Consider the following 21,105-nt stretch of genomic DNA (forward strand, 5'->3'; position numbering starts at 1 on the left):
ATGGGAATAACTATAGGTATTAATTGTAGGGTATCACTTTAGCTTTCTTAGTACCACTAACCTAGTAATCAAACAAGCATAAAATTACATGTATTTAACTTCAGGATATGTTGGTTGGACGTCGCAAGAATTAAAATGGCATGCCTTAAAAAAGCTCATTATTCAAGAAAATACCTCCTTTGTCATATATTCAAAATAGGGGGAAGTTGATATTGATTCTTTAGGCCCATACTGGTGTCACAACTAGGCACAGTCCAAACTAAAAGCTATATTACTGTAATTTAAATAGATACAAAATTCTAAACAAGCACTACTGTGGTGACAAAAGAATGTGATTTCCCTGAGGTACAATGTAATTTAGAGATACCTTCTGCTAGTTAGATCCCACAGGAGAAGTGTACATAGCTGTAGGTTTGCTTTTTTAACTTTAAAAGATATTGATGTGTACAAAAGCAGACCAGAATTGATAATTTTTACATAAATAAGTAGAAAACCTCACATAGACAATAAAAATCCTGTTTTTACATTATTTCCAGAACAAACACACCATCAGGACTGAAACAGGATTAAGATCTTTCTAGTAATATAAAACAATGAAGATAGGCTAGAGAAAAAATAATTAATGCATGAAATTCCTAGTTCTACAAGCAAAAGGCAGGCTAATTTCTATTTTATTCTGATCTCTCTGCTAACTAACACTCCTCTTCAAAACAGAGAAATATGCTTGTTAAAAGTGCTAGTTGCATCTTTAAACAGCAAAAAGTATGTAAAAACTCAAGACCAATTTTCATAACTGGAAAAAAAATTAAAATAAAATACAAAAGGAGAGTCTTCATTTAAAAAAAAAAATAAGTAACATAGGCTTTCATAGTATTCTTTGCATGAATTCTGACCCAGCCAAAATAATGCAGAGACCTAGTAAATATGAAATAATGAAACAAGGAAGATTTTTGTTAGTGGCAAGGTATCAGAAATAAAATTGTGCAAACATTTGAAGTCTGAAACATGCAGTAAAAACTGAAAAGCTGTCTGGAAATTGTGTTCTAAGGGCTCCAGGTAATCTGCTTTGTGTTTTATTTTATAGCTGGCAGAGTCAAAGGGAATACTGCACTCGCAAAATCTTTTACTGAGAGATAATTTCTGGGAGATAATTTTCTTGCAACATGAAAGTGAGTCTGTGCTCCATTTGGCCCTTATATGAGAGGGGATTGCTTTGAGACCCTTGAAAAAAAAAAAAAAAAGAATATACATTTTCCCCCATCTGCCTTACCTGATTGCAAAAACACAATCACTCAAAATTCAGAGAATGGCAGTTCTGAAACTTTATGGTGCAACTCTATTTCTAAACAAAACCACAGCTATTATCTAGCATTCCCATGATTGCAAGAAATGTGACATGGTATGCAACTGGACAACAATGACTTGTGAGGCTGAAGACTCAATAGCTGATCAAACACAGTGAAGTTACAAGGGTCACAGTTTTATAATTCTTCCACAAATTTAGCATTTTTTTTCTTTAAAATAGTGTCTCTGCAAGGTATTCCAGTATTAATGTTGTTATATTCTTCTGTAATAAACATCCATTACTAGTTTGTTCCAAAAACTCATCTGGACTGAAGATTAAGAGCCTTCTAATGTCAAAGATAAAATTAATTTATTCAGTTTGCTCATTTGTTCTGAAAACTTCTGTTGCATTTTGTCTTTGTCCTTATGGTTGCATAAGTGGTACCATGCAAGGTATCACTTATAAGTGGTATAAGGTAAAAGGATAGAAGTGGTACACTATATAGAATAACAGAGAAAAGAAACTTTAGCAAGTACCTCTGACTGCAATACACGCATACACTCTTGGTCATATTAGCCCTTTTGATAAGCATCTTTGGTCAAGGCAAATACCTCACCAAATTCACCTCACAGCCTGTTACTAATTTTTATGTGAGATTTTAGATATTCCCTTAGAAACCACTTATATTTTGCCATTTTCAGGTAGGTTTTGTACCCAGTCTTAAATGCCAGGAACTTAAACTTCTATACTGTCTCAGAGTAAAGCAGTGTATAAAAACTGGTTAAATCTGCTGGATTTCTCTGCAAACAGTTTTTGGGGACATAACCAATGCAAAAACACATTTTATTCTCTGTCTCTCTCTTCCTGAACCTGTAGCTTTCTCCTAAAATCTGTACTCCACTAGCTTGGTATAAATTCTCAAAAATTCAATCCTATTTAATTTCCTTGATTATTCAATTCTCTATTTAATTACCAGATTAAACCTCCACTGGACACCATAATGCTACCCTCCTCCCCATTTCTCCCCAACAAAACTGTTGTTGGCTTCATCTGAACACACTTTTTTCCATACTAAGCTCCACTAGCTTCTCCTTTTGCCTTCCGTTCTGTCACCTTCCTGTGGTGATAAAACAAAACCACCAGTTGGGAGAGTGACAGCTAGATGAATACAACAACCAACCTAGCTGATCTGGCAGATCAAGGGAGGTTTTCATGTCTTCTTAGCAGTATAATAATTTAGCAATTTCATGGGTTTCTCTTATTATACAAGCATATAGGTACTTTAGCAAAGATCAGGATGTTATTTCAAATGGCATGTCCTACTTTACTATAATTAGGAGGATATAAAAGAAACCCAAAAAAATAAAAACACAAAAAGAATTTTCTACTATATTCTTCTTCTAAACAGACTGGTGTGCCAGCTGGTTTATACATATTCTTAGACCTCTCATGAAGCAGTTAACCGGGATACATCTTGATAGCCACTTGAGGAAACAACAAGATCTGGATTATAGCCTGAAATAATAATTAATTAGAGGGATTGGGATCATCACTGACCAACTTCACTGGGAAGCAGCTTTCTGCACTCCTGTGGGCTTGGGAAGGTCATTGCTAGCTGCGGGGGTGGGACAGCACCTAGGAGGGACCCTGAGATGGCCAAGAAGGAGGATGGAGAAAAGCCAGGGAAGTCCACAGCCCTCCAGGTCTAGCTACCACACACTGCCCCTGCAAGATGTCCCAGGAGCAGCAATAACAGCTGATTTTCCATTTTCAACCCTATTTGAATAAATAGCAACATATTCTCTCATCTAATGTACTTGTTTTCTTTTACAGAAAAATCTCTCAATTTAGTTTCTGTGTTGTCATATGAATATTGGAAAATGTATGCTTGTCTCTAAGGTCAGATGGTTGGGAATTCAAGATGATACCCTGGCTTTCACTGTGAAACCAAAGTCACTGCTGATGTTTCCTGTTTCAGTCCTCTTTCTCTTGACTCTAAAATGTCTTGAACTCTTTAAAGGGAAAAGACGTTTCAGGACTGTGTTGTACTGCCCAGATATGAACACCAGTGGTGACAGCTCTCCATCTGGATCCCCAGACTCTCTCGCAGGTACTCTTGGCAGAGGAGTCAAATAATTTATATTAAATGCCAGCAAACTCAGACTTTCTTATGCCCTTGACAAATTCTCATGATTGATGTCTGAAACTGGAGGTAGCATCTGCAAATGTCCAGAGTTTTTGTTGTGGGCAGATAATGTTGCCTGAAGTAGGAAACTACTATGTCAGGTACATTTTGCAATTTTTCTCTTTTAGCAACACTTGCACAGAATATATTAATTTTTTTTTCCAGTTTCTCAAAAGAAACATTCCTGATGACGTTTCTCAGGTACGTGATTTTTTTTTTATTACCTGCGGGGGTACGCCCGTGTGGGGCCGGCGGGGCAGGAGCGGGGCGGGCCGGGGAGGGGCGGGGGAAGCGCGGCCAGCGTGCCCGGCGGGGCCGTGCCGCCCTCGGGGCGTTTAGGGGAGCGTTGGGCGCGAGTGCCTTTGCAGCCGCGGCTGGCAACGGCCTTGGGCGCCATGAACAGCGGCGGCATCGAGAACCCGGCGTTCGAGGCGCCTTGCCCCGGCCCCGGCCGGCGCTGCCGCTCGGGCCCCGCCGGCGCAGGTGCTGCCCCCGCCGGGCCCGACCCCTGCCCCGAGGAAGGGCCCTGCGGGTGGGGCCCCTGCGCCCCCAGAGCTCTGCAGCTCTGCAACAATTCCGAGGGGTACTTGGCTGCCTACAGCCTGTTGGCCATCTTCCAAGGTAAGGTGTCCCTGCTGCCCCGGGAACGCGCTGTTTCCCGTCCCGGGGCTGAGGGGAACCGGGCGGGAGCCTGGTCTGGGCAAGGCGGGGAAGGAGTGGTGATGTTTTGGGTGGTGGGTGAGGAGAGAAAGGGCTCCTCTAGAGCTGTTGCTGAGCAGTAACTGTAATGGTTTGACTAGGGGAAGAAAGTACGCTTGTGCTCGGGACGTGGAAGTTGCACAGTATTACTCTTTGTACTTCACTCTGTTTCTCCTTTTTTCTCTTCCCACGTCCTTCATTGACCACCGCTGAGTCCACGGTCATGCCAGCTCTTTGCTTTGTGCACTTGTCAGTGCTGCATCCTCACTCACCACCGGGAAGTAGGGCTTCATGTGCACACACAGGCAGAGACTTACAAGCCAGGGATTAAATCACCAATATAAATATAAAACTGTAGTATCCCACTACTTTCTTAACTGCTTGCTAATTGAAACACTATTTTTGGGTGGAACTTTGGGTAATGATTTAAGCTGACACTGGGAGTAACCTAAAGTTTAGTTTGCCCTAAATTCGTGTTGTCCAGCTTCAGAGATGCTTGTCCATATTTTTGGGTTTCTGCAATGATTGGTTAGGGCCTTAGCAAGCCTTAGACTTAGAAAGTAGAAAGTGTTGACCAAGGGGAGGAGAAGAATTACTGTAAAAAATATTTAAAAAATTGAGGTTTTGGAACTTGGATACTGGTCTGCCAAAAGGAGTGGTTGGGTCCCTATTCATACCCTTTCAACTTTGTTTACTAGCTAGAGAAGAAAGGGTGTGTCCTGAACAATTTGCTTTAAAACTCCTTGTTGTTACTCAAAGGAATTTCTATAGAGGGGTGGGGGGAAACGTTGGGTATTCGGTATTGGATGAGAGAGTAGCCTACACCAAAGAAATGCAGGGTTTGGATGGATGGCTCCACTCCACCTAGAATCATACTGAGGTAACTGGACTGGTATGAGGAGAAGAGAATTGGAGGCTCTGCTTAAAACCTAGAACTACTACTAGAGCTGATTGTCATGCTTGGAGAGTCAGTGCATGAACTAGTGTCTTAGTAGGTGTTTCTGTGAACTTTTTCTGATTTTAGCCCCTTCAGATTATGATCTTGTTTCAGCATATAGGCTTACTGTTAGAAAAGAAGTATTTAGAAAGTTCTGGGACAAGCCTGTTGTTTCTTGCTTGATTTTGAAAGGTCATGCTACAGCTGGTAGGATCAGAAGATGATTGCTGTTGCAGTTGTCCTGCCAAATTTGTTTTCTCCATAAATAAAAGCAAGAAGGATGTGTCTGTGGAAGAACTTCTTGCATCATTAGATTTCAATACTATCTGAGTAGTAGAAGGCTTATATAAATTTTTTGAATGGCATAAGAATATGGATAGGCAATTAAAAATGCCCTGAATATGACACTGAAAAAACTGTTAAACTAAACGAAGTGTCCTGAATATTTTGAACATGTCTAAATTTCTTAAAATCAGTCCTGTTCTGATCTGATTGTTGAGCTGAATAACAAACTCAGCATACTTTAAAGTCTTGGTTGTAGTCTGGATAGGTTCCCAGCCATAAAAATAACTTGTATCATAAGAATCTCTGTCCCCTTAGCAGGCTACGGGTGTTGCTTGTGCCACTCAACCAGCTATTGCTTCTAATATTGTCATCTAACTGTATATGTATGCCAGGCACCTAATTAATCTAGTTCAGGTTTAGGGCCTTAAAGAAAGGAAAGTTATGATGTTTGTTTTGAAAGCTGGTGTAGGTATAGCTATTGCAGATCTTGTGACGTTTTGATGTGTTACCTGGATTTTCTGAGAGGATCCTTTCCTTAGGTTACAACATAGAGGAAACTGGGTGCTGAGGGCAAGCTGCAATTCTTTTTGAGATGTGGGAAAAACAAGGGTCATCAGCAAGAAATCCAGGCTTGTGCGTGGAACTTTGTGAAAATATTCAGGTCTTGCAGCTTCGGAGTTTAGATAAAAGCATACAAAACAGAACTAGGATTTTGAAGTTATGTGACCTAATACTGTACTCTAGTTTGGGTCTAATAATTTGATTTACCCACCAAATTACAGAAACCATCACTGAGGAAGATAAGATATATCTATTAAACTTACTTAATGCGCCTCTAGAAAAGATTATTTCTTAATGCGTTGAAGATTAATGAAGTAATCTGTAAGACACTTTTGATGAATATAAGTTATTACGCTAGACTTATTTTAAGTTAGTGAACATAGTGGATGATTATCTGCAGTGACCTTGTACGTTGTGAATCTTAACTGAAAGCATGTATTTGTCAAAAGATTTTCTAGCTGCTCTCTAAAATAGATTGTTATTATTAGCACCTGATGTGCTATATTGGAGCTTCATAGAAGATTTCAGGTGGAACTTGCTCTGTTTTCTGGCCTTTCTGAGTACCTGTGAAACCTGTATTTCAAGAATACGAAACACTTCTTTGCCTAGAACACTTTTTACATGACTAATACCTGCTTTCTGTATGGCCATTACAGTTGCTGAAATGTATGATTGCATCTAGTAACACAGTAACTAAATATGCTGTGGTAGTATGCATAGCTGTAGTAGAAAACCAGGTAGAGGTTATCTCACTGTTTTGAGTGCAAGAAGGACTGTTTATTTCTCATGTCATTAGTTATTTTAAGTCAATAAAACAACAGAACCACAGTTTGAGACTGGTCCAGTGTAATATACCCAAAATCTTTGAGTATCACTAATATTTTATACGCTGATCAGACCAGGTGCTTTTACCAAGACCTTTTAAATTGGTTTTATTTGGGTGCCTATTGTTAAAGCCACCATTCTTAAAACAACTACAAAACACATATTTTTGTTGAATGGATGAAAAAAAAATACCCTTGTGTTTAGTGATGGCAAATGCAGTTGGGGTTTATAATTAATCTGGATTTTATGTGTCAGTGCACACTGTACCTAAATCTCTAACAGATGTAGCAGGATGTCCTAGTTTGAAAGACAGGTGTTTGCTAAGGAAAGCAGAAGCTTCCCTTTGGACTGAAAAATGTGATCCTTCCTTCTTACAGATTATTATGATTTTAAAATTAAGGGAGCTCTCAGGCAAAGATATGGGGATAGGAATAACAGTTCTTTACTAGTATATCTAACAAGACAAACAAGAACAACAACAGCTATGAAATTACCCACAAACAGAACAGTAATTCAGTGTTTTTTGGCTGCAGGCACCTTTTCCCTGAGCTGCAGTTCCCGGTGCTGGGGGTAGGCAGGTCCCGCAGAGCTGCAGGAGGGCTGGGGGTGATGGCAGCGCTGTCCCAGGGGGAGAGAGAGATGGAGAGAGCCCTCCACTCACGGTGTCGGTCCTGGTGCTCAGCAGAGTGCTGGATGGTGGCAGGATAAGGCGAGAAGGCAGCAGTGCAGGGTCTGACAGCAGTTAGGATGGCTCCCGGGGCTGGCATGGCAGGGATGAGGCTGAGGCGGCGATCGTCCTCCTCCAAACCCCACGGGTGAAATGGGCCGAGCCAGAGCCTTCTGTTTCCTCTTCTGGCTGTTTGAATCTCATGGGTTTTCCCTCTCTTCTCTCCCCTCCCCCTTGCCACCATGGCCCAGTCAACAGGTATCTTAGCATGACAATGGGGAAAATTCCACAGAGGGAAAAGGGAAAGAGCCAACCCGCAACATTATCCACCCCGAATTTTCCCATACCATCATGCTACATCATATTAAAATCTTTAAATTATAGACATCCATACAGTTACAGATACAGGCACAGTATCATAGGTAGTTCACCCTAAAATGAGGTCTCCTTGGGGTATGCATCGGGTCTTTCCATCCCTTTGCTTCTCCCACAAGGTATGACCAGGTCCTTGAGCGGAAACCATCCCACGAATTGGATTGTCTTTGCTGGAGGCAGGGTTCACCCAAACAGTTTTTCCTAGCATACCTCTCATGTGCACCTTGGGAACCTTATCTCCATCTGGTGTTCTCAAGGGCTCAGACTGGGCAGGGCCTGCTCGATTAGTGGAACCTTGGGTGTTCACTAACCATGTTGCCTTTGGTAGATTAATCTCCCAGTTCTTGAAAGTTCCCCCACCCAGTGCCTTCAAAGTGGTTTAAGTAGTCCATTGCACCATTCCACTTTCCCAGCCGCTGGTGCGTGCTAAGGAATGTGGTACACCCACTCGATGCCGTGTTCTCTGGCCCAGGTGTTTATGAGGCTATTCTTGAAATGAGTCCCATTGTTTGACTCAGTTCTCTCAGGGGTACCATGTCTCCAAAGGACTTGCTTTTCCAGGTCCAGGATGGTGTTGCAGGCAGTGGCATGAGGCACAGGGTAGGTCTCCAACCATCCAGTGGTGGCTTCCACCATGGTCAGCACATAGCGCTTGCCTTGGCGTGTCTGAGGCAGTGTGATGTAGTCAATCTGCCAGGCCCCGCCATACTTATATTTGGACCACCGCTCCCCATACCAGAGGGGCTTCACTCACTTGGCTTGCTTGGTGGCAGCACACATCTCACAGTCATGGATAACCTGGGAAATACTGTCCATGGTGAGATCCACCACTTGGTCTCGTGCCCACTTATAGGCAGCATTTCTGCCTTGATGACCTGAGGCATCGTGGGCCCATCGAGCCAGGAACAACTCTCCCTTGTGTTGCCAGTCTATCTGTGACACCTCTATCCTTGCAGCCTGATCTACTTGCTCATTGTGTCGGTGCTCCTCATTAGCCCGACTCTTGGGGACATGGGCATCTACATGGGACTTTTACGGGTGGCTTCTCTACCTGACTGGCAATGTCTTTCCACTCATCAGCAGCCCAGATTGGTTTTCCCCTGCATTGCCATTTAGCTTTTTCCCATCTTTCCAGCCAACCCCACAGAGCATTGGCTACCATCCATGAATCAGTGTAAAGGTAGAGCTTTGGCCACTTCTCTCTTTTAGCAATGTCCAGGGCCAGCTGCACGGCTTTGAGTTCAGCAAGTTGACTTGATCCACCTTCACCTTTGGTAGCTTGTGCAACCTGTCATGTGGGGCTCCATACAGCTGCTTTTTACTTCCAGTTCATCCCCACCATGCGACAGGAACTGTCAGTGAAAAGAGTGTAGCGAGTTTCATCTGCTGGCAGTTGGTTGTATGGCAGGGCTTTATCAGCCCAGGTCATTTGTTCTTGCTCGTCTTCATCGGCAAGACCAAAATTTTCACCTTCTGGCCAGTTTGTAATTATTTCCAAAATCCCAGGGCGATTTGGGTTTCCGATACAGGTGCACTATGTGATGAGGGTGATCCACTTGCTCTATGTGGCATCGGTGGTGTGGTGGGTAGAGGGGACTTTCCCTTTAAACATCCACCACAGCACTGGTAGTCGGGGTGCCAGGAGGAGCTGTGCTTCTGTGCCAATCACCTCTGAGGCAGCTTGAACTCCCTTCATAAGCAGCCAAGATCTCCTTCTCTGTTGGGGTGTAGTTGGCTTCAGACCCTCTGTAACTTCGGCTCCAGAATCCCAGAGGTCGGCCTCGGGTCTCACCAGGTACCTTCTGCCAAAGGCTCCAGGACAAGCCCTTGTTCCCGGCTGCAGAGTAAAGCACATTCTTCACCTCTGGTCCCGTCCTGACTGGGCCAACGGCTACAGCATGAGCGATCTCCTGCTTGATCTGGGCAAAGGCTTGCTGCTGCTCAGGGCCCCAGTGCAATTCGTTCTTCTTCTGGGTGACCAGGTAGAGAGGGCTCACGATCTGGCTGTACTCAGGAATGTGCATTCTCCAAAAGCCTATGGCACCTAGGAAAGCTTGTGTTTCCTTCTTGTTGGTTGGTGGAGACATCGCGGTGATCTTACTGATGACCTCAGTGGGGATTTGGTGCCGCCCGTTTTGCCACTTTACTCCCAGGAACTGGATCTCTCGGGCAGGACCTTTGACTTTCCTCCTCTGGATGGCGAAACCGGCTCCCAGCAGAATCTGGAAGATCTCTCCTTTCTCAAATACTACCGCTGCCATGTTGCCCCACACAATGATGTCATCGATGTATTGCAGATGTTCTGGAGCTTCACCCTTTTCCAGTGCAGCCTGGATCAGTCCATGGCAGATGGTGGGGCTGTGTTTCCACCCCGGGGCAGTTGCTTCCAGGTGTACTGCACGCCCCTCCAGGTGAAAGCAAACTGGGGCCTGCACTCTGCTGCCAGAGGAATGGACAAAAATGCATTGGCAATGTCAGTGGTGGCGTACCACTTTGCTGCCTTGGACTCCAGCTTGTACTGGAGTTCCAGCATGTCTGGCACAGCAGCGCTCAGCGGTGGAGTCACTTCATTCAATGCACGATAGTCCACAGTCAATCTCCATTCTCCATCAGACTTGCGCACAGGCCAGATGGGGCTGTTGAAAGGTGATTGGGTTTTGCTGACCACCCCTTGGCCCTCCAGCTCACGGATCATCTTGTGGATAGGGATCACAGCATCTCGATTTGTCCTGTACTGCCGGTGGTGCACTGTCGAGGTTGCAATTGGCACTTGCTGCTCCTTCACCTTCAGGAGTCCCACGGCAGATGGGTTCTCTGACATTCCAAGCAAGGTGTTCAATTGCTTAATGCCTTCTGCCTCTACAGCAGCTATTCCAAAAGCCCACCTGAGTCCCTTTGGGTCTTTGTAATAGCCATTCCTGAGGAAATCTATGCCTAGAACACACGGTGCCTCTGTGCCAGTCACAATTGGAAGCTTCTGCCACTCCTTCTCAGTCTGGCTCACCTCAGCCTCCAGCAAAGTCAATTCCTGTGATCCCCCCGTCACCCCTGCAATAGAAACACGTTCTTCTCCCACATGTCTCGATGGTATTAGGGTGCACTGTGAAGCAGTATCAACTAATGCCCTATGTTTTTGTGGCTCTGATGTGCCAGGCCATCGGATCCACACCGTCCAAAAGACCCAGTTTTCCCGTACCTCTCCCTGGCTAGAGGCAGGGCCCCTCTAGCACTGGTTATTATTTCCTCACTGGGCATACATGTTGGAGGTTCCCTCAAGGGGATCTGACAAATCATCCTCCCTTTTGTAATACCCTGCTTCTTGGTTATGGGAAGTTGAGGCTACCTTCACTTTAGTGGAGCTCTCTTGGTTAGTGTTTCCCTCCCTGAGTTGACGCACCCGTGCTGCCAGGGCAGAAGTGGGTTTCCCTTCCCACCTTCTCATGTCTTCCCCATGGTCACGCAGAAAGAACCACAGATCAGCTCGTGGGGTGTATCCTCTCTCCCTAGCTGGGGGACATTGGGCTCCAACTCTGGAATCTGTGACTTGCACTGGTGCTGTATTGACCTTCCTCATCTCCTCCCTCACCCCTCTTATCTCCTGCTTAAACTCCTCTTTGAGTTCCCTAATCACAGCAGAGACCTGAGCCTGCATTGGGCCATTCATTATACTCTCAAAATTTCTGAGCTTATTGGCAACAGAACCCACTGTCTCTTGGCTGTTGTCAGCATTAATGGCTGCAATGAATGTGGTGTATTGAGATGGCCCCAGGTGTGCCAGATTCCACAACATCTGCCCTGTGCACCTGACCTTGTCGGGGTCATTGTCATGTTGTCCACCCCTCCCAAAGAGTACCTCCAGTACTGCCACTTCTCTCAGCTGTTGGATCCCCTCCTCAAGGGTCTTCCAGTGCATTCTATGCTGGTGCTCCTGCATTCTCTCTCTATGGACAAACCTCTCTCTTACACTCATTAAAAGACGCTCCCAGAGGGAACGGGGGCCTGGTTCCCTTACGAATATGTGATCCACACCTGAGTCCTGGGTCAGGGGTCCCAAATTCCTTTCCTCAGTACCATCCAGTTTACACCTGTACCTATAAGGTCCCAGACCCGCAGTAACCACGTTGTAAATGCCTCACGGCCCTGTCATACAACATCTTTACGCAGATTACGGAGACTCTCGTATGACAGGGACTCAGTGATGATCTCAACCTCTGGCTCCCCTGCTGGTTGTGAGGGCCCTGCTTTCTGATCCTTATTATCTAGGTGCTTTTGTTTTCACCCTAAACTTTATAGTTTTCACGGGGGCAACTGCTGCTGGCTGTGAGTGCCCTTGCAGTTTAGCTGGAACCTGGAGAGATGTAACCTTTGTGGGTTCCACTGTTGCACCATCAGATTCTCCCTCTTTAAGGCAAGGGGAGAGTTTCTCAAGAGCTGGGGAAAGGTACTCCTTCATTTGGCCCATCTCCTTTGCTAGAAACCCCACCCACTCTGGATGGTTCCTCTCTGAGGTGGGCTCTGGGGCAGAGTCAGGCTCAGGGGCAACATCCTTAGTCTCTGGGGCAGGGGCAGAGCCAGGCTCTGGGGCAGAATCCGTATTCCTTGGGGGACGTATCAGGGTTGTCATCCAAGTCAATCTCCCCTCATCTGTTAATGTTAAATAGAACAGGTTTACAAGGCCTATTAGCAATGTCAGCCACTGTATGATATCATTACCACTTAGAAGAGATTTGAACCCCTCAAAAACTGGTGGAGCAGACCCCAAAAACTGTGTAAGGGGTTGGGACAAAATTTTTCGCGGTGTCATATCGTCACAGTACGTACCATTATTTAAGTAACCCCAAAAACATACAGTTAGAGTGTGATAGCTCAGATAGAGCTATCATAAACATACAGATAGAGTGTGAATCCATGTGCCCACCTTCCAGAGGAAGTTAAAAATCCATGAATTTCTCATGTTATCAGCCCACAAAATGAACTGGATAACAGTTACAACAGCCTGAGTTATAGGACCCATGTTCAAGTAAGGGATTGCAAATGGGAGAGATAAAGCTGTGGCCACATGGAGCCCAAACCATGGTGAGCTGAACAACATGATGGCACCTAACACAAAACTGAGGTAACTCAAGAACTATTACTCCTTTTTCACCCTTTCCTCTCAATGCCCTCGGGCCTCATGTTGGGTGGCCATAATCTGTCCTGGTTTGAAAGACAGGTGTTTGCTAAGGAAAGCAGAAGCTTCCCTTTGGACTGAAAAATGTGATCCTTCCTTCCTACAGATTATTATGATTTTGAAATTAAGGGAGCTCTCAGGCAAAGATATGGGGATAGGAATAACAGTTCTTTACTAGTATATCTAACAAGACAAACAAGAACAACAACAGCTATGAAATTACCCACAAACAGAACAGTAACTCAGTCCCAGTGTTTTTTGGCTGCAGGCACCTTTTCCCTGAGCTGCAGTTCCCGGTGCTGGGGGTAGGCAGGTCCCGCAGAGCTGCAGGAGGGCTGGGGGTGATGGCAGCACTGTCCCAGGGGGAGAGAGAGATGGAGAGAGCCCTCCACTCACGGTGTCGGTCCTGGTGCTCAGCAGAGTGCTGGATGGTGGCAGGATAAGGTGAGAAGGCAGCAGTGCAGGGTCTGACAGCAGTTAGGATGGCTCCTGGTGCGGGGATTGTAGGGATGGGGCTCAGGAGGCGATCATCCTTTTCGTCTGAACTCCACAGGGGAAATGGGCCGAGCCAGAACCTTCTGTTTCCTCCTCTGGCTGTTTGAATCTCACGAGGTTCCCCTCTTCTCTCCCCTCCCCCTTGCCACCATGGCCCAGTCAACAGGTATCTTAGCATGACAATGGGGAAAATTCCACAGAGGGAAAAGGGAAAGAACAAACCCCCAACACAGGAAAACGAGGTTTTGTTTGAGAATAATTAGAAAATAATTTCTGTATTACAATTTTAAGTGTTGGGATGTCCTTAAGAATTTGTTTTTCAGATCAAGTTAGTATCAGCCAGGTTCTGTCTTTCTTGAAGAGGCTTTAGTGATTTATTACTAGATGATGTAATTGTAGAAGTTATGCTGCCATTCATCACATCTCCATTTTTACAGATGGAGTCTAATTATACGTTATAATTAAATGGACGGTTTTCTGGCTTTTAGGATGTCTATTAAAGGTTGTGACTTAAATTACATGTTTGTGTACTTAGACAATGCCTTCTAGCTCTGTAATCCACTTTCTGTGTAGCACATTTTCATACAAGTGTTTTAAAGCCTTAGTAAATGTTTGAAGTTCTGGCAGTTGGGAAAAGTTCGTTCATTCCTTCATGCTGATATTGTTCTTTGGTTATTGCTTCTTAAGAAGAAAATAAAGTTGCTGAATGTGTAATTAATGACACTGGAAGGACACCTGAATACTTGTGTCAACCCCATATGAATTAGTGTGTGATGACTAAACTGACAGGCGAAATTTTCAGCCTTAATAAAGAGGCCATAGTAGGGTATTGGTACTATGATTGTGCCAAGAGTTGCTTCCATATAGAAAACTGAAGTTTGGCCATTAGAAAACAGCTAGTTTATTTGGAGTATTTTTTTTTGTTTGTTTTTAATACATAGGAGTGCTCAAAGGAGATGTTGAAGCTTGGCTCAAGTAGTTGTACTTATGAATGGTGCAGTGCTTATTGAAAATTAACTGAAACACATTTCTGTTACTAGTCTTTTGTTCTCCTCTTAGAATGACAATAGAAAATAATATTTTAATTTTAGAGTAAGAGTAACTGTAGGGCCTGTGTCAGGAGAGATCCTCATCAGTTATCTGTAAGGTTACAGAACTCAAACATATTTGTACGTCTGACTCTAAGGCTTCACAAATTTTTTTCAGGTATGTATTTTATTATGGGCACAATGTAATTAGACTATGATAAAGTTGTCTGACATTGTTATAACTACAGCTATTTATCTTGTAACTGAATCCTATCTGGGACTGCTAAAACCAAGCTCCTGGAAATTTAACTACCTGGTCTTTTTCACAGAAACAGAATGTGAAGCAGGGTAGAAGATTCAAGTTAGTCTACAAACGATGCTTTTGTAAAAATGGACAGAGTGTTTAAGCATGCACTGGCAATTGTAGCTTAGTTCTAGTTTTAGTTAATTTTTTTGCTGTTCATCTGTGCTTCAGTAGGGCAGCTTGTGCAATGACTTTTTTCCAAGTTGTTTGATACTTTTGCTTCAGGGAAATTACAGATTCAAGGGGAAAAGCTTTTTTGCTCAGCTGCTCTGAAACAGTTATAAAGAATTTTTAAATAGCTTTACACTTTTTTATATTACACAGGATGCATGTTTGTTCAAAAGCCTTTTATTTTCCTTTTGTGTTGGCAGGGAGTTGGTTGTTTGCAATAATTTGGAAACTATGTCCTGAACTTGCTTCAGTCGTAGCATGTATTCTAATGCAAGTCATAACCTTGACTAAATTACCTTTAAAGTATCTTATGACATCGTAATGCATTCTGTTTGAAATCTGTGCTTCAGACAAATACATAGGTCCTATGCAATTTGGCTGGCTAAGCTGGCACTGTATGGATCTACTATGTACTTATATTTTGAAGCTAATACCTTATAAAGGAGCCTTGTATAAATATATATTAATTTTAACCTTTCCATCACACAAGGGTAAGTTTACCTCTGCACCTCTAAAAGTGTCTTTGACTAACTATCTCCTTTTTTTTAAATCTTTGTAGGTATTGTGGTAAATGGCCTGATTAACATTAGTATTTCAACCATTGAGAAGCGTTACGAGTTGAACAGTTCCCTCACTGGCTTAATCTCTGCAAGCTATGACATTGCCTTTTGTGTATTGTCACTGTTTGTATCTTACTTTGGAGAAAGAGGGCACAAGCCACGATGGCTTGCTTTCTCAGCATTTATGCTAGGACTGGGCTCACTTGTATATTCCTTACCACACTTCAGTAGTGGAAGCTACCAGTATGGAGGTAAAATTGAAGGTAAGCTTCTGGTTTTTTTTGAAAATTGCTATGAAAATTAAAATCTCTGTATCAGCTTGGTGCAACACAGTTAATCTGTCAATGTCCTAAAATAGAGTGCTGTCTGTAACTGAAAATTGTTTCTTTGAAATTCTTTAGTTCATGAGCTGCCTCTCTGCACAGTGAACTTTATTTTTCCAGTATCAGCTCTTGCTCTTAAGCAACATTTGAATAAAATGCTTTTTTTTCTTGCCTTGATGAATGCAATTAAAATTCACTTTAAAGAAAGAATTATCTGACATCGCTCTGTGACTAGGAATCAAATTAGGTCAGCAATATAGCAGAAATGTTAAAGCTTACTCTAACTTAGTAAAGCTTACTTACACTTACCATCTTACCTGAAAGGTGACTACTTATTGCATTTCTTTGTGGTTTTGAACTATTAAAGGCATGTTGATGGATTCATTAACAAGTTTCTCTAAGTTCTTTTAAAAAAGATGTTGATTTTAACTTGTGGATTTTTTTGCAATAAAGATGAAACAAGCTGTACTGAACAATGCAGTACTTCAATTACGGGTGTACTTATCTCTCAGTTCTTAAACTTTTCTCAGAAAACAAAACTTAGCACAGTGTGATTAATGCCAACTATTTGCATTTCAATTTGGTGGCACACCTATAAATCAGAAATGTTCACATATGTTTAAAGTAGGATGACTTAATCTTTTAGGATTTTATTATTGCAGTCTTTAATCAAAATCATGCCTTCAAAGACTAGGCATATTAGTGTCCTCAGTAAAAAAAAAAATAGTAGCTATTAAACAAGATGATGAAAGGTTATTGATTCTCATATTAATTTCTTTAGTAGTAATCATTTTGTCCACTTCTACAAACTACCTAGATGTTAGCTTAAATAGTTGGTCAAGCTATTTTTTTCATATCTAATAAATGAAGATCAATTTAAGTGAACAAGGTCAAAAGAAACTATCTTTAGTGTTTTGGGGGCTATGAGCAGATAATTACTTGTTAGCTCTTGGGAAAGGGACAGCTGGTTACTTGCTCCTGGCTCTGTTACTGTCCCATTTCCCTACAATTTTGATTTCAGTATTGACCCCTCTACTTCACTAAGATGAAAGGGAAGCTGAATTTAATACATAAAAATTTAAATCTGATTTTTTTTTTTCATTTGGAACAACGTAAGTGTGGGAGAGCAGGATTATCAACTATTGCAACTGATCCTTCTCCTTTCAAACAATTTTGGTTGAAATCCCAAAGAACATGTTACTGTTTTTCCAACATCCTTCATTGAAGATGACTGTAGATGTTGACACCTTTGTTAGGGACACTGTTCTACATGGACTTTTGAAATCTAAAAGCAGTAGGGAATTTGTGAATTGGACTGTGTTTCTTCACCATAGTGCTGTTAGCGAACAGCTTGCCTGCTGTTTTGAATGTTGTAATGCAGGTGTCTATGCTGTGCCTGTGGTGAGCACTTTTAAGAACTTAAGCTGACTTAAACAAAACACTATCAGAGATAAATTGCTAAGAGTGCAGGGAATGTCTGCACCGTGGCAGTCAACATAAATCTTCATGTCCAGTGCAACAGCATCTCCTAACTGTCAAGTAAACAACAGCATAGGAATATGGGGTGTCTTGTTTAGCTAGTTCAGAGATTGATGAAATATTTGAACTCCACAATTAATTGCAGAGTTTAATAGCACCACACCCCAGAAGCCTTTGTTTTTAATTACTTGTGTGAGTCGCTTATAGAGATCTTAATTTTTTTTAAATTAAGCTTGTATTTGATGCTTCATATTAAAATCTATCACGTAATTTATTTCTAAACAGGTCTTATTACTAGTTGGTTACTTGATTGTTAGTGTTTGTTATATGTCAGTACAGTGAGTTTTTCATGCAGGATAACTTGAAAGTGTAGTTTAATGCAATATTTAATGTGGCTGCCATATTAATTAGTAAGTCTACTCTGAAATACAAAATACATCTAGCCTCCAGCATAAGTCTTACAGAATTTCTGGAGCTTACTGCTTTATCTTGAGATAATAATTCACTTTTATTCTGAGTATGCACATATCCTAGTCTACAAATCTGTTTGATCATTTATTTATCATAATACCACTTCCTAGAAATAGTTGAATGCATTTAATATTGAAAGATTTTCTAATCAATGGTCTGCCTATTATTTTATTAAAGCCACTGTAAAGTGCGTTTTCTATTCTCCAGAAATGTTTGAGACTCAAATTTGTAATACAGATGCAACCAGCTGTTTGATCTGGTACCTTTCCAGATGGCTCCTGCATGTGCAGTCAGGGGCTCCCCCTGCTGGTGCATCCCTGACAGAATGAAATTAATTTGGTTAATCGGATGGCACAGAGGACTGTGAAAACTACAACTATTACGAGCAGTGTACTTCTAAACTTTACTTTCAGATTTTATATTAAAAATTAAACATGTCTCAATATGTCTGTGACAGCAAATGTGACTTGTAGGTTCTCACTTGGCACAAGGGAAGTAACTTCATTGTGAAGACATTGGGAACTACACTGGGATAGATTACTCAGGATCCTTCCTAAATTGAACGGAAGGAAAACTTTAAAGACTCTTCCTTTTGAAGTGAGGTTTTCTTATCCCACATGTTGGCCTGTTTCTGTGCAATGGCGCTGTATCACCTATTATGTGCTGCAGGAAGTAATGATTAAGATAAGTTTTCTTTAAGTACGTGGTGTGTGGCCAGCACTTCCTTACACTTGGTTTTGTAAGCCCATAGCATGGATTGATCTTGCGCCTTCTTTGTATAAGTAAAAACTGTTCTCCAATGTAAAATGACCTAGGGAAACTAAAGGCTATAATAATTCTGTGATGAAATGGTGTGAATCAATCAGTCTGTTTATCTAATCTGGAGGATATTTTAATGTATTTATTCAGTGGAGCTCATTACTACCAAACTGATGGGTTTATCTTCCTTCTTAGGGTTTTATGCTCTTATGTGGAGAAGCATGGAAATGTTTCTCCTGTATCTTGTCTCTTGGTATTCTGCTACCAAAAGTTCAATGCTAGCAAGAGAAAGGAGAAGACAACACAATACTCCCTGTTTTCAGTTCCTCTTTTCTGTTCCTTCCTTGTAATACCAAATACTACAGCAGCAGAAACAACCTTATGCTGCTGTACGACTACTTTCCTCTTTGTGTGTGTGCACGAGTACAGAGGCTTTAAATTAACTTCTCCTTCTTGGCACATTGCAGTGTGTGTTCTATGAAAGATAGTGGTGTAGGCTTTTAAGGATTTTCCCTTTTTTATAGGCAAATACTTCTCAAAAGAGTAAATGTAAAGGGAGGATTTTCTTTGCTAATGCCAGACTGCACTTTACATCAGGTCTGGATTTTCTCAGGTTGTTCAGGCTGCTCTTACTTTAGAGTGGAAGTTGGTGTTCCTCAACGTTTTTCTAAGGTACAAGAATACAATGAAGTGCCTGTTACATCGTATTCATAACCTGTGGAATGATCATTTGACAGGTGGTTGGTTGGTTGGTTTTTTCATACATCTCGTAAATAATACTTACAACAAGTCAAAGCATATTTATAAGGCTATTTCATTCCTGTTGCTTTCCTGGAGAGGAAAAAAAATAGCCCTACTAGTATTTCTCTTGGGGGTTATGTTACCACAGGAAGCTTGGCATATTGGATATATTAATAAGTGTGAAAATTAAAATGGGAGTCTGACATAACAGCATTCTTTTGTAGTTTAGCTTTCAATACAGATTATTCTTCAAGCTGGACTGTAATAAGGTAGGTAACAGAGTTGTAAAGTCTTGCTGTCTCTGTTTTTCAGACACGTGCCAAAATGCAGAAATCACCTTTGCTAATGCCACTTGCAGTGCCAGCACAAACTCTTCTCTTCACAAGTATCTGTATGTCTTTATCCTTGGACAGCTGCTGCTTGGAGTTGGAGGAACTCCTCTATATACTTTGGGGACAGCTTTTATTGATGACAGTGTCCCAAAACACAAGGCTTCCTTCTATATAGGTAACTTTAAAACTGTTTATAATACTTTGTCTGGATAGATCATAGACTGCAATGCATTCCAAGTGTTTATGAATTCCTCTAAGTAAACAATCCTCTAATTATTACTTCTGTGCATAAAGTATTTCGACATCAGTTACTGTGCAATTTAGGTATTAGAGTGCTTTAGTCTTTTCAATTTTTATTCTGTAGAGCACGGTTACTTTGAGCACCCCTCCTATCACCTTTTCATGTCAGTAACTGAAAATGGGTAAATGGTTAATGTGGCTGATTCTGTTAACAGCAGAACAAGTTGTAGCAAAAAACTTAAAAAGTTGAAAAATACCCTGTGTCAGTCAGATCACTAGGTAGATCATACTGTGTCCTTCAATAATTTTATTTACTTACCTTCTAATAGTAGGCTGTCCACTCAGTGCATAAACACTGGTGTGCCTTGTGATCAGTCCAGTTCTCTACCCACATACAAATTTGGCACTCGGCTGTACTGGCAGTACAGAGATTGCTTCACTGAGGTTTAAAAGCTAAGGTTTTTATCTTTTTCAGTCACCATTCTCTAGGTTATGTGCCATTTTGTTGCCAAGTTCATTGAAGTTTAAGTCTGTTTGCTATGAGTATGAAGGTATTTATTTCCCCCATTTCACTTGTAAGCAGATTAAAAAGACATTACCCATACATGTAACTTGCAGGAAGAATTCAAATCTTCAGATTCCAGGACTGTTTTCAGACTAAATCAATATTTTAAGGGGCAGAATTGAAGTAATTACCAGTTTGCATGCAATTTTTGCACAGTTTTTCCAGGCAAGTTATTTTTCATTTGATGCCAACAAATAAGATAGGTTCATATGATAAATCTTAGATGACAAAGACAAGTTTTGTTTTTGCTGTTTCTTTATTTTGAGATAATATTCCATTTTTTCTTCCTCCTCGGCCTCATCCCTTGAAACCGGTGAAATAAATAGAGCAGAATTAAGGTTTTCTGCATAATTGGGGTACAAGAAGTGACCTGAAAACTCAAGAGAATGGTGTAAGCGTTCATACTTTTAGAAAAAGCTCAGTACAATAAACTGATTCATGCATTGTCTTCAGGAAACTGAGTTGAGTTCAGAAGAGCAGTGTATTCTGCCTAATATATCAAAACTGGAATGCAAGTGAGTGCGTATGTAACTAAGCCTTGATTCTTCTTGCTTCATGCAATGTATTAAGTGTTAAAATATGTTGTGTTGCTTTACCTTATAAAAAAGGGCTTACACAATGCAGGAAAAAAAGCCAACATCCAAAATA

The 21,105-nt window shown here is 41.7% G+C and overlaps 1 protein-coding gene across 1 annotated transcript in view; it reads left to right on the forward strand.

Moving 5' to 3' along the window:
* Positions 1-3,865: 3,865 nt before the first annotated feature.
* Positions 3,866-21,105, forward strand: part of SLCO4C1 (solute carrier organic anion transporter family member 4C1) — a 33,619-nt gene continuing 16,379 nt past the window's right edge. Inside the window, exons 1-3 of the mRNA XM_062513866.1 lie at positions 3,866-4,091; positions 15,547-15,810; positions 19,633-19,827. Of these exons, the coding sequence (XP_062369850.1) occupies positions 3,866-4,091; positions 15,547-15,810; positions 19,633-19,827 (685 nt within the window). The remainder of the gene's footprint in view (positions 4,092-15,546; positions 15,811-19,632; positions 19,828-21,105) is intronic.

The sequence above is a fragment of the Cinclus cinclus genome, chromosome Z (genome assembly GCF_963662255.1).
Source record: "Cinclus cinclus chromosome Z, bCinCin1.1, whole genome shotgun sequence".
In the NCBI taxonomy this organism is placed as follows: Eukaryota; Metazoa; Chordata; class Aves; order Passeriformes; family Cinclidae; genus Cinclus; species Cinclus cinclus.